The sequence below is a fragment of the Nannobrachium achirus genome (assembly GCF_963921795.1).
Source record: "Nannobrachium achirus genome assembly, chromosome: 5".
Classification (NCBI taxonomy): Eukaryota; Metazoa; Chordata; class Actinopteri; order Myctophiformes; family Myctophidae; genus Nannobrachium; species Nannobrachium achirus.
In genome coordinates, this window is record NC_137814.1 from 62,570,703 (window position 1) to 62,585,516 (window position 14,814).

At 41.7% G+C, this 14,814-nt stretch overlaps 1 protein-coding gene across 1 annotated transcript in view; it reads right to left on the bottom strand.

The window, feature by feature from the left end:
• Nucleotides 1-14,814, bottom strand: part of LOC308285250 (extracellular calcium-sensing receptor-like) — a gene marked incomplete at both ends in the record, with an annotated part of 43,699 nt that overhangs the window by 4,744 nt on the left and 24,141 nt on the right. The window contains 2 exons of the mRNA XM_080725969.1: nt 4,333-4,539; nt 5,913-6,182. Coding sequence (XP_080582095.1) covers nt 4,333-4,539; nt 5,913-6,182 — 477 coding nt within the window. The remainder of the gene's footprint in view (nt 1-4,332; nt 4,540-5,912; nt 6,183-14,814) is intronic.

The following is a 14,814-nucleotide window of genomic DNA, read 5'->3' on the forward strand; positions in this document are numbered from 1 at the left end:
AAAAAAACTTCACCTGACTTTGTATCAGCATGGTGGTGAGTAGATACAACATTTTCACTTTTGGGTGAACTGTTCCTTTAACTGCAAAATAACTCATCTACTCACCCTCATGCCAGTTGGAACAGAGGTGAAATGTGTCCATATAACACAAATGGAGGTTGCCTTCACAACTTGGGGAGAAATGGTGACTGGTTCTCTCTGGCAACCCTCCCTGTGTGTTATATGAACACACTTCAGCAGGCACGAAGTATGTGAAGTACACCTCAACTTTGCACTCAGTCACATAAGTCCTGAAGGTATAAAGCAACACAGCAGTAGTGGTAAGAACAAAGCAAACTAATGATTACAGTATGCACCTTGCTAACATGCAGGCCGAGACAGAAGAGGCGAGCATTGCTGAATGAAGTGACAGGGCATCAGCAAAGAATATTGGCAATTTTACATATCCAGATAAGAATAATGGCTGGTGGAGTTGGACAAACAAGAGTAGGGCATCTGAAACACGTATGAGTGTGTCTCATATTGGAGTCCTGAATACCATCGACCATTCAAAGTCCACAAGTTTTCTCAAATGCGTATGAGTGTGTCTCATATTGGAGTCCTGAATACCATCGACCATTAAAAGTCCACAAGTTGTCTCAAAAGTGTGCTCACGTGTGGGTTGATACGCCACGCTTCTTCGATTTGGAGCCTCTCTCAGGGTTAATGCCCATGAAGCACCTGTAAACAATAAGACAAGACAACAACTTTTACTTTCACATAAACATATATTGCATCGTTTATACAAGGCACATGCAGCAGTTCCCCTTTCCCTTAAGTAAACCCTACACCGGGTTCCCAAACTTTTTTGTCTCAGGGTACCCCATAAATATCTTTTTAATCCGAAGCACCCCTACATTATAATTTTCACTCCCAGCACCTTATATTTATAGCATATCATCGTTGTCGGGTGGAAACCTTTTATGTCCAAAACCGTTAGTTTTGTATTTATCATCCATAAAATGTACTAAACTAGTGAAAAGTGATTAGGTTGAGAGGAAAACGTTGAGATAATAGCCATTTTGGTTAGAGAACTGACTGAAAATAACTGTACTTCAAGTTTAAATGATACTAAATATTTGTCCAAATAAATACATTTCAAATATTATCAAATGATCTCGCGGCACCCTGTCACCCACTTTGAAAACCCCTGCCCTACACCACAGAAAGAAAGTAGTACTGAGAGTAAGTAACATTCAAGTATCAATGTTGCAAGCAATCCAGTACAATGCTTCAGTACAATTTCAGTGTTACAATACCTCCAATCCAGAGTACACACACCATCCTCAGGAGCAGATTGAAGTTGTAGTAGATCGCGAAAACCACAGCTATCCAATAATGATCCCATCGTGTTGTCCCATCACACTTGCTCTTCAATGGACAGCACCCAGGCCATAGACTTCATTAAATCACCTGAAAAGAGATACCCATTATGTGATATTGTAGAGGTGAAATGCTAATTGAACAAGAGTAGAATTTCAATGATCAGCAACATCACAAACTGTGACACAACTCACTTTATTTTGATCTACCTTGGACAATCAAGCAGGGGGTGCTTGGTAATTTCTCCGTCATCTGCACATCAGTGGCTGTGGCACACATCTGTAAAATAAATAAGACAAGACAACAACCACCTCAATGATTGACCATGCCCAAGAGATCTCAAGCTGACACCAAACTCTCTCCAGGACCTCTAAAACCTTATCTAGAACCTCAATCAATCTGTCAATCACATTAGATCTACTTTGTATTATTCTATGCCAAATTCTATTAGCAATGTTAAATTCAGTATAATACATTTTCAGTAGCCTATAAGTATAATACCTTTGGATAAACTCCAGAGTACAAGTGCCATCCTCAGGAAGGATACTGCAGATTGAAGTTGCAGTAGCCATCACGTGGTCCCATCTTATTCTTCAATGGACAGCATCCTTCATTATATCACCTGAACAGAGATACCCATCGTGTGATATTGTTAAGAGGTGAAATGCTAAATGCATTCCACAATACACACACGCACGCACGCACGCACGCACACACACACACACACACACACACACACACACACACACACACACACACACACACACACACACACACACTTTATTTATGCCCACAGAGTGGCTTATCACTCTGTGGCATGTACTGTTTTGGTACAGTTTAAAAGAAATGAAATCTTTCCAAAATGTTCAGTTTATTTTACTTTAATATTATTTGATGAAGATAATATAAAAAATAAAATCTCTATTCAGACACATTCCAGTATTTTTCTGACTTACATTATTTTCTAGGTATGCTTACATTATGATATTAAGGGGAAAAAATCACCCTATGTCACCCTAATGACCATAATGTCTCACATGTGGAGGAAAGGGGAGGGGCGACTGGGCGAGGAGATTCCATCAAAGTCAAAACAAAGTTTTAATGTAGGCAATTAAATATATACATTTAATCCATGCATAAAGATTTAAGGACATTATACTTATGACGGGATTTTTGACGGAAATTAAGCTCCTACTGCAGTGGACACCACAGGTAGGCTAATGATCAATCATTAATCTGATGGTGTCACCCGTCGAATATAGACCATCTCTACAGCAGTGGTTCTCAAAACTTGTGGTTCCACAAACCCCAATTTAACACTTATCAGCCAGTGGACGTCCATTTGAAAAGATATACGCCAGGGACCCCCATAAGAGAAGATTTTGAAGGCTCTGTAGTGATTCCATTTTAATTTCAAGGACCCCCAGGACATATGTAATGGTATTTCTATCTCTGAGATGATATATGTTAATTTAACTCTCAGAATGTACAAATGGAACAAAATGGACCTGTTATCATTTAGCCAGGGACCCCCTGGAACTCCCTGAAGGACTCCTGCGGGGTCCCGTACCCCACTTTGAAAACCAATGATCTACAGGCTCCCATTTGTCGTGACGCTTGGCTTGTGGATCGGTTGCTTTTACAACAGCAACTTTTAGCCACACTGGAGCATAAAACCTCCCCCGGTGCAAATATTATCATTGATATAGTTGAGAAGAACCAAATGGACCCGGCGTAAGGATACGTACAACTGACACAAGGATTGTCTGTGGTTCTCAAAGTAGTGTCCGGTCATTATCGCGTCCGAGTGATGGAGTTCCAGATGGTCCACAGCTAAATGATAGATATAGGAACCAAATGGACCCGTGTGGGTCTGTAACTCGTGCGTCGCGGGGAGTTCTTCCACGCGCGTCGGCCGTATTGAACCGGGCAGGGAACGTTCCCTACCGCGGTCCGCTAGCTAGTAAGCAGCCGACATGATATAAATAAGCCCTGCTGACGTGCAGCCTATCGGCGGCAGAAACCACACAAGCACACTGGTGAAACGGCTTGGCGTATACACCGAGCGACGCGCGCCACTATGAGCTTGTATATCTGCTATTTAGTTAAAGCGGTTTGTGAGGGAAAGACACATTTAACTCGACAGTTTAAATGTGTGTTTCCCTCACACACCGCTTTAACTAATAGCAGATAAGCTCATAGTGGCGCGCGTCGCTCGGTGTGTACGCTAAGCCGGTTCACCGGTGTGTTTGGGTGGCTTCTGCCGCTCGACAGGCGCACGTCAGCAGGGAAGCAGTGCTGCTTCAGAGCCTGCAGCACACATACATTGCTGGAGCAAGACTGAACCACACGCGAAAGCACAACTAGTTGTCATTAAGGTGGAGGGGGTAAAAAAAGAGCGTGACTTACCTTATCAGAGCAATGTTATGAACTTCACATGACTTCTGAAAGTTCCTTTGAATTGAAATTGACTTCATAATTTCATAATTCCATCTTCACCATCAGTTCACTGCTTTCCCTCTCACAATGGATATAAATTTGAAATGTAATCCCACAATGCAGCACAGTACAAGTAATTTGTTGTGATATCACAGTAACATTCTGAACACAATATTTTATTGTGAGATATATTGTAAAGTGTTGTGTAATCCTGATAACAATTTAGAGTACAGTCATTTGTTGTGTTATCACAGATGATGGTGTGATTACACAGTAATATTCAGAATACAGTATTATATTGTGAAATAATAATGTAAAGTATTGTGAGATCCTGGTAATATTTAACAGTGTGACATCACTGTGATGTCACCTGTGATGTCACAGTGACACATCACCACAGTATCAGGCGTTACACGTATACATATATATATAATATATATATATATACATACATACATACGGACAAGCTGTGCCGGTTCTGCCAGTAAACTGCGACCTTGGGTCGCAATGAAATTAACCAAAAAAACTCACTATGCTATTTTCATGTCTGCTTTCAGGGTCTTTGTCAGGATGTATTTTCAATAAGAAGTCCTTGAGACCTGGTATCTCTCCACGACGGATGGCGATACCCAGGGTTCCTCTCAGGTACGGCATGAACCTGGGAGTCTGCAGTACGGGCGATGATGTCCACGCCTCACTGGCCATCCATTGCAGACCTGTCACGTTCTGCTTTATCACCTATTGTGTTGAACAAAATGCATCAGTATCATTTATTTTTCGGTTCGACAAAGAAACCTTTATACTGTATGTCCAAAACCAAAGCTGAGATCAAAAGGGAAATGAGAACATGTGTAAAATACACACATACACACAATTGCTGAGCATTTAAATTGATGAATCTAGAGTGATTCAATTGCATTGCATAATTAAAAACAAAATGTTTTTACAAATTAAACCTATTTATTTTATTCTTAAGGATCAAGAAACCCCGCCTCTTTATTTGCTTTATCAGACTTGAGAATATGAAAAGAAATCTAAAATGTAGGCATGGTTATCTGCTGTTGTGGGGGGAGGGGACGGAGTAATGCGTGCATATCATTATGTTCTGACACTAGACTCTAGACTAGAGAGAAGCTGTCTGTACTTGTTGCTGTTTGCATTTCTGAAACACATTTTAAAACCAGCCATTGGAGGTGTAAAAAGTATAAAGATTTGGCAACTCCATGTTTTGTAACCAGTAAAAATGTGCAAGTATTTTACAAACAAGCTGTCTGAGCTTTTATCCATGGTTAACTTTCTCCAGCTCTGGACTACCGTGGGGACAACCGAGCAGAATGGACGCTAGGCGCTAGCGCTGTTGGCTAGCTATTTTCTGACTGTGTAGTGTGTGTGGCACAGTGTGTGTGTGTGGGTGTGTAGTAACAGTTCACGCGCACACACAACGTCCACATGCACGAAAAATAGAAGATCTACAAGCTCACAACGCGTCGCTTTCGCGATGCATTGTGAGCTTGTAGATAGGCTATGTAGCTATGTAGTCGTAGCAGCAGCCGCCAAACAGCGTTCCACGGCATGTAACACGGTGGTTTCGGCTCTGAACTATACCCTAGAGTCCGACTCGAGAGAGAGAGAACCTGGAAAGACAGTCACTGTCTGCACACTGTGACTGTGCCCAGAACTCATGTGCGTTTCCAAATAAGGCGACTGCGGGTGTTTCTCTCTGTGGTCAGTACAATGAAACCACGGCCTTGATACGAATCTATATAAAACAAACGTTAATATTAATTAGATATGCCTACATCACGTCACAGAAATGAAACAGAGTGAGCTAATATGTAATGAGTGGTGCCAAATATTTATTTTCTACCCTGAAACTGGAAGAACACAGAAATAGCTACAGAGACAGCAGAAAGCTCTGAATCAACAAGCCTATGGGTAAACTGAACCATATCATTGGTCCCTATCACAAGTGACTCAGTGATATAATATATATTTATAGAAAAAGTGATTTTGTGTTTCATGACTCTTTAAAGAATGTATACAATTCAATCAATATAGCAAATTATCATATTCCTTATAATTATGAATGCATCATAAATCATGAACCAAACCTCCTCCAGTAGTTTAGACATATGGCTCTGAGTTACAAATGCAATGACAACGCGAGCTGTGGATTTCTTCATCACAGTGACAATCCTCTGAAGTTCATCTGGGTCAGAATCTATAGGCACAACCTCCATGTACGCTAGACAAGCCAAACCAGACTGGTCCAGCTCAGACTGTAAGGACCTGGCAGCATTGTGTCCATAGTCATTATCAACCAGCACCATTCCTACCCAGTTCCACCTGAACCGCCTCATAATCTGGAGCATAGCTCGTACCTGATGGAGGGATAAGGGATTAGGCTAGAGAGGTCAGCCAACCTTAAATGTCAAAAGAGCCATTTTGGACCAACACATTAATACAAAAAAGAGCTGCAAAACATATTGATGGCTATTACGTGTGTATTATAGCTAAATGAAGGAAATACAAATATACTGTCTGTTTTCCCCAGTTGTCTTAAATGTTTTGCGTTTGGAATCCATAGCGTAGCAGGGAATCACACACCAGTTTGTTTACACAAGCCACCTGGCTGGCGCCTCGCCAATAATATATTTTACGTGTGATGTTTGGCCTACTACAGCAACGATAAATGAAAGTTAAAATCTGAATTTCCATCAGTGAATCTCCTACATGGATTCCACTATAGAAAAAGCTCTAATCGTTCTCTTTTGATGCTGTCAATGAAGACCTTTAGCAACAAGAGTATTAATAAGAAGAATACCTTATTAAACTCAATAGACAGAGGTATTTGTCAAATGTATGGAACATGTACTACTTTACTGCAGTGATTCTCAAAGTGGGGTCCAGGGACCCCCAAGGGTCCTTGAGGGGGGTTTAACCACGTTAACCTTTTAGACAGGCTAGAACCAACATACACAACCTTGTGAGCTTGTGGATATTTTATGTGAACATTTTGAAATACTGTGGAAACAATTAATGACATGTATTGAGAACCAATGTTCTACTATATACAGTACCAGCAGATGTATAGTCTATATAAATTCACCTGGAAGGCATCACTTGGGATTGTTCTAAAGAAGGATGGGAACTGGCTATGGTCACTCAGACAGGCACAGGTTGCATAGTAACTGACCTACAAAAGGCACAAAACATATGTTCTCTAATATATGCAATCATCAACAACTGTCATACGAGCATATGATAAATTATCAACAACAATCCCTGTAGCCTCTCTCTCTCTCTCTCTCTCTCTCTCTCTCTCTCTCTCTCTCTCTCTCTCTCTCTCTCTCTCTCTCTCTCTCTCTCTCTGCTTCAACCTGTGAAAAGCACCTTTACACTCCATTCAACATATGCCAGCTCTGTTCACATGCTCTAGTCTAGCTGAAAGTCATGTTATCACTGTTGGGTGGAAGACTCTTCTGTCCAAAACGGTTACCTTTCAGAAAATGAGGGATCCAATGTAGTTATTATTTAGTTGCAAGCGGTTTATACTTTTCATTGTTCAATATTTATTAAACCCACGGAAACACTTTAATCTTTACACATTACAAATGTAAAAAATACAAAAAAATAAACAAAAAAACCTATGTGACACTGTAGTATGACAAGTAGGGCATTTATGTATGAAATAGGTTTCTGCTCGACAGCAACAATGTGTTCCATGTCTTTCAAAGACAAAATGTGATTGTAGATTAGTAAATAATGTAAGTAACCAAAATTAGTCATACAATATGTCATGGTAAAAGGCGGTTCAAATAGGAAACTTACTTGTGGCACTCTGTATAAACCTAATATTCTAGCAATAGCAATAGAACTAGTTGAGGACGCAGCACCCACAATTCCTAGCACTGGAGGGGAGCCAACACATCTCTCATCCAATTGAAACTGCTCCTCTCTCCCAGTGACCAAAGACAATGCTGCACGGGATGCGACTCCAAGCGTCAAACAGGTATCATAGAGACTATATCCCAGAGTCACATTCGGTAGTAGGCTGCTGTTTATGTTGATCTCATTTATTGCAAAAGCCATTGTCTGTGCAAACCTGAAGCCTGCAATGTAAAACCTAACACACAGAAGTCCATTGTAACTAGACCACTGTTGATTCCGTCGACTAAAACTTGATAAAAAATGTTCATCAACTACCTTTTTTCACAGATGAAAACAAAAAAATAAGCTATGATGACAACAACTAAGACTAAATAAATTGACAATTTTGTTAACAAATAAAAACTGGAGTAAACTTTTAGGGAGGGACCAGTGCAGAAGAGATCCAGTAGAAGAACACAACTTCTTCATTGTCACAAACACGTCATCTTAACCCTTAAGTGCTGTTCGGGTCATTTTGACCCGTTTTACATTTTCATTTGGAAAAAAAAAGGTAGAAGTTTAAATTGTTTCCACCTGAAACTCACTGGCCTTAAAGATTCTTCTGAGATGAACATGTAAAAAAAATTTTGCACTACACCCATGCTACACCCCCCTCATATTTTTTGAACCTTAAGTGCTGTTCGGGTCATTTTGACCCGGAAGCACAGATGCACAGAAATACACAGTATTATGCCAAAACACAGACACACAGTCACCCCCACTTCTAACACCCCCCTTCCGAAGCCCCATTCCGAACCCTCCCCCCCCCCCCCCCCCCCGATGCACAGAAATGCAAGGAATCATGTACAAACACAGATACACAATCACCCCCTAACCCCTTCCACCCCTCTTCCCTTACCCCCTCCCCTCCAAACCACTCACCCCTCACTTATCTGAAGTTTTCCTTGTGACTGTACTGTATCTTAGGGGATATTTTACATTATTTTACATAAACATAAGGTGCTGTAAAGTAACACTGTAATTCAGGGGTGCTGTGGATGAAAATGTTGTTTACAGGGGTTCCCTGAGACCAAAGTGTTTGAAAACCTGTCCTAGTGTATACGTTCAAGTGTATATTCATATGTGACGTTCATGTGTGTTCACATGTGTGTTCAGCTCTTGATGTCCTGTTCTTGAACCACAAGTATTCAATTAATGGGCATGTTGAAAAAAAAAAAGTTCATAAAAATATTGTCTGATTTTCATTTTGTCCTATAAGCATGAGAAATATTGCCCAGTATTAAATAAAGTCGTTTTTTTACATGAATTTCAGCTAAATCATTAAAAACGCCTAGCTCTTTCAGTGTTTAATGTGATATAGCAAAGCAGAAATGCAAACATTTACCATATATATCATATTAATTGATTGGTATTGAGTCAAAGTCAATGTATCATGATGATTTGTTAAGTAAAAATGTATATTAGTGTTGTTTTCTTTAAACCAAATATCCCCCGGGTCAAAATGACCCGAACAGAACGAAGGTGTAGTGAATCTGAACAGAACTTAAGGGTTAAGCTGGCAATACACTACAAGATAATCGGGCCCGACTGAATCGGGTAGAATTAAACACTACAGGATAATTTTTTCAGATTATCTGACCAGATAATCTAAACAGGCTCAGACTAACCGTTTTGAACAGTCGGGCGCTCCGCACGCTACAGGATTCTATTCAGATTGAGTCGGGCCTGAACAAAGCAATAATACATAATATAATGAATACAAAATGTCACGGTGGCTGTTCTTCGCCTTGCAACACACACACGCACGCACACGCACACAACACATAAAACGTTATCCACACAACACACCATCGCTTATTGTGTCCCATTTTGATGATCATATGAGTTCACTTTGACACGTTTCATGTCCATCCATGCCTGTTCAACTCTCTGACTTTTACCCTCTCTGTCTCTATCACTGCTGCGTGCTGTCTGCTTCTCATGGTGCCTCCGTGCCTGATTTATGATTAGTCGTATGAATGTGTGGCACACAGAACATTAGATTTCCAAGAGTCCCTCCGCGCCACATTGTAGGGTTTGTAGATCAGGCAGTGGGCGTGTACTTGCAAGAGCAAAGCGAGATGTGTCGTGTCACTCGTGTGCTGTTCCCACTCCAGTCAGTGACTGGTAGTGACTATTTCTGCTGATATCAAACAAACTCGCTACCATTGAGTTTTAATTCCCATCGCAAGCAATCATGATACAACCTGGGCGGATGGATGTGGACGGTATGAAAAGTGTGTCGTGCGTGCGCGTGTGAATGTATGTGTGTGAGTGAGAGAGAGTGAGGGAGGGAGGGAGAGATGGAGAAAGAAAAAGAGAGAGAGATCTGTCGATCAGCAGCTGTCTTTCTCTCGGTCACCCGCTGCTGTTCCAGACGGGATCCCAGAAAAATATCAAACATTTTTGAAAAGAGTCGGGCTGGCCCCGATCGTCCTCCGAGCCACTCGGCGGGGCTGGGATTGAATCTGTGAGCCCTCACACTAGACGACATTGACGCCCGATTGTCGGGCCCGTTTCAGTCGGAGGCAGCCCGACTGTCGGGAGGGTAATTAAATGCCCTGATTATCGCGTAGTGTACGGCCACCTTTACTTTGTTTGGATGCGCTTGGGTGTCTGAAAATAGCAGATCTACAAGCTGAGCATGATCGGCTATTTTCAGCATGCAACCAAGTGTAAAATCAGGCATTCGACTACATCAAATTTGAATACATGTTTGGTTGATAAAATGTACTGTAGTCGATTAAATCTTATAATATTTAGTCGACTAAAACTAAAACTTTTCAGATGACTTACATGTCAGTACCACATGTAACACACAGAAAGCCATTTTAACTAACCATACACTACATGTTTATCTTGGTAGAAACATGATCAACTCATCCTAATACTATATGGTGCTATCTATCCAAAGGCAAAAAAAAAAATGTCTGTGTTTGGGATACTCACCCAGAGCAAGTGACCTCTTGTTGCTTGGAGGTGAAAGACAACTCAGGGAAGACAGATGAGAGGTGGATATGAAACAAGCCACCCAGAATAAAGTCTCTGGCCTTGTACATTTTGTTCAGATTAAACTGTCCCTGAAACTCACAAGAAGAGGAAGGTGAGGAAGACAGAGCAGAGAATGAAAACAACAATATCAAGGTCAAGTACATGTATGAAAGCAGATGTGTGCCTAGAGAAGACATCGTGAATGTCCTCCTCTGTCTAACCTCCTCCCCTCCTTTTTGAATCCATTGTCCAGTTGCTGCACTTTATACACAGTGCTGTACCATACAGTGCTGTACCATGTCCCATGTGCCACCTTAAGACATTACGCAATCTTTCACACCATAGGCAGTAGAGGCATGGCTTAGCATGTACACTCACAGTGATGTCAGAGCGTGGACGGACAGAGGCCGTGCGGATGGACGGAGTGTGTGTGTGTGTGTGTGTGTGTGTGTGTGTGTGTGTGTGTGTGTGTTACACTTTAGCCCTGGAATTTACTCTTTTGCCCACTAGTTGGTGTTATTGTACAGGAGCATTTAATGAGGTCATATACAACTCAATGTTCATCTCCATAGAGAAATTACTTCCGGGAACCAAGGGATGAACGAGAGACGCCACGGCTTCGCTACTCTATGACACGTTAGCGTTACTTATAGTTCATGAATAGTATTTCTAGACAGCCTGATTGAATTGTGTTGCAAAACCAGACTTCAATGGGCTGCTCAATGGTTAAAGGAGGACTTCCTTCATGCAGGGCCAGGTCAGCTCAACTCTATTTCAGTAAGCGGTCTGAAGGGGTTCCGGGTGCAGATTCAAAGTATAATTCAGTAAAAAGTTATAATCCGCACTCCCAATATCCAGTTTAAGAGTCTTTTTTATTGCAGAATAGCAGCAGCAGCAGGCAAACAAACAGACGCGTTTCGGCTATGCCGTCATCAGTGTTAACATTGAAATGCATTGGCGGATTCCACTTTTGGTGTGTGGGCACCCTAACAGAGTATTTCTATATTGCAATATTTATACTTTTACTTAAGTAAGGAATATGAGTACTTTTTCCGCCACTGCAAAACACACTGTGGTTTCGAGTTGTCTTCTTCGGCGGTCCAAGAAAATCCATATGTGAGGTATTTAGGATAATTAATTTACTCTGTTTTGCTTGAGTAGTGCTGGTGTCGCTACTACTAAACAAGATTCTGCCTTTCTTCCCCCCCCCCCCCTTCAGTTACGAGACAGTGCCGATCACAAGTATCAGAGTAGGCCTACACATTTACTGTCAAAAGACCACACCCATGCAGCCTCAGCAATTATTGTGCAGGATGTGAGATGTGAATTGGACTAGGCTACTTTGTATGTCTTTGGAAAGTATGGTGACGCAAGGTTACTGCATGTCGGCATCAGTTGATGAGGGGGCAAGATATGGCAATACATACACTGACAGGTGAAAACTCAATCAGATGTTTCCTTTTTCTTTATTTACTAGATTTTTTTCTTTCTTTTTTTTTTGCCAATGTGTGACCCCTCTGTCACCCGACCCCACTGTGGGTCGCGACCCATAGTTTGAGAACTGCTGCCCTAGTGGAAAAGGCTGTTTGTGAGTTCCAGCTCCTGGAAAATTACCAGTGACTCTCTAAACACTTCACTCAACTAGAGAATTGATGTAATCTCTCAGCTTCCATTGCTAAAACTTGGAGGAAACAAGTTTAGGGGAGTTTAGGGGTGGCCCTTCCCATTGGGGTGGTGATATGATTGGTGTCTAAAGCAGTGGGCGTAGCTTTGTGTTCTTGCTGGTGTTCTTTCAACTACCTCGCATTCAGAAGTGTCCAGACATATCGGTAGGTGAACGTCTCTGATCGTCTGGCAACAACAGACTATACCCAGGTGGGTACAAATTAAACAGCTGCTGGGCAAGCGAAGGCAGGCATGTGTTTACCACTGAAGACATCTGGCCCAGGGGTGATGAAAATAGTGACTCAACAATAGTGGTGCACTGTTGGAAATTCATTAATGTTCAGATCCAATGAGACCATAGAGTCACTGGAGATTGTTTCAAAAAATACTAAGATTAACTAACAAGGACACAAGTGGCCATGTTTACTAATGTAGCTATAGTTCTTTTGTCCAGGGTCATACAGAATGAGATGAGCAACTCATATTCCCCAAAAGTCAACAAAGTGAATCATTTGCTATTTGCATAATTGTCTCCACCAGCCGAAGGCTGAGGGAGAGTATTTTTTCCCCTCCGTCCGTCCGTCCGTGCGTGCGTGCGTGCGTCCGTGCGTCCTCGCAGTTTGTGAGCAGCTAATCTCAGTCACCGTTGGCCCGATCGCTGCCAAACTGAGCACACACACTCCCTGGATGCCAATCTAGAACCTCTGCCCCACATTTTTCAAATCAGCCTCATGGTGGCGCTATAACAGGCCGATTTGTGTGGCCTGGTTGTTACCAGCTAATCTCCGGCGCCGTTGGCCCGATCGCTGCCAAACTGAGCACACACACTCCCTGGATGCTAATTCAGAACCTCTGCCCCACATTTTTTAAATCAGCCTCATGGTGGCGCTATAACAGGCCCATTTGTGTGGCCTGGTGGAGACCTGTGCTCGGAAGAGCACTGCTTCTAGTTAGTAATATGAGGCTATAATTCTTAGCAGGAAAACATTGGATTATGCAGTCCAGGTATGGAATGAGGCTTAAGGAATTTAAAGAGGTGGTGCCAAAGTTTTGTACTTTTTCAGTTTTGTATTTGTCTATGAAGTTAACATGACTCTACAGCGTGGGGTTGTATGTGCAAATTTGCCTTCTGGCCCGGCAGCTTAGTGACACAATCGTTCACTTTGTGATACAAGCATGTTTCTGTGGAAAGTGATGACTCGTCACTAAACCATAGTTGTGTTCAGAATCATGAAAAAAAAAAAAAAAACCTAGTTTGGTTTCAGAAAGCCTCCGAGTCAAAAGGCCCAAATGAAAAACACTGAGTTAATGACATCATATAATCAACCCCTCCCTCTTTACCATACACCCAACACCGTGGGTGTGGCTAACTTCAGCTGGGTCACCACCCACCTGGCTACCAGACATACTTAACACATTGGCCGCCATTTTAACATTGACTGTATGGCTCTCCTGCCATTTTGTTTAATAAAAAAAATTATATATGTTTTTTATATTGACATTTTTCCTAAATTCTGTATTTTTTCGACAATGTCATACAGTACCTGAAATGAAACAGGACAACCTCTAGTCTCACCAAAAAATAAAATAAATAAATAAAAAGCTTTTTTTTCTATAGTTGCAGCCATCTCAAAATAGCCATTTTTGACCAAAATCCAGCTATAATTGAAAAAACTGGAGATATTGACCTTTTTGTGACCGATCGCTTTTCAAGTGGATAACTCACTTGATATTTGTCTTTATGGCTTCAGGCATTATCAGATAAGTGTACTAATGTAATTATGTAATAGGATTTCTTTTTTTTTTTTAATTTTCTGTTAGTTTTTATTGGCTATGTCTGACCATACACTCAGCAATTTCACATACTATATTGCAGTATTTATGTGAGTATTTATGTGAGCCCCCACTTGGGGGTGCTTTCTCTCTGTCTCTATGTGTCTGCTGTTGGTCTCGGATGGTTTTTGATCTGTACAGGTGCACACACACAAATAGACATCAAAGGGGGCATGAGTCTTTTTTCTAACATGTCCTAGAATGTGAAAATAGCAGATCTACAAGCTCTACAAGCTCAACACATCGCTCTGTGACATTGAGAGCTTGTAGAGCTTGTAGATCTGCTATTTTCACATTCTAGGACATGTTAGAAAAATGTCTCCCCCTGCCCCTAAAAAAATCCTCTGCAGTGCCCTGCTAAACAGCTCTGCTCAGTCTGCTGCGTCTTTGCTAACAAGGCTTATCGACACTGAACTTTATGTAATCGGGCGGTTTTATTGATTGATTTTACAACGTTGTGTAAGAGTTGATTATCGTGTTCCCACTGCTCTGCGGAGCGAAGCGTTGGGCCCGTGGACCCCCTATTGGTTCCGTTAGAAAGGCGACCAGGGACCCCCCCTTTGCAAAGGACCACCTGGCGCCAATGGCCTGCTT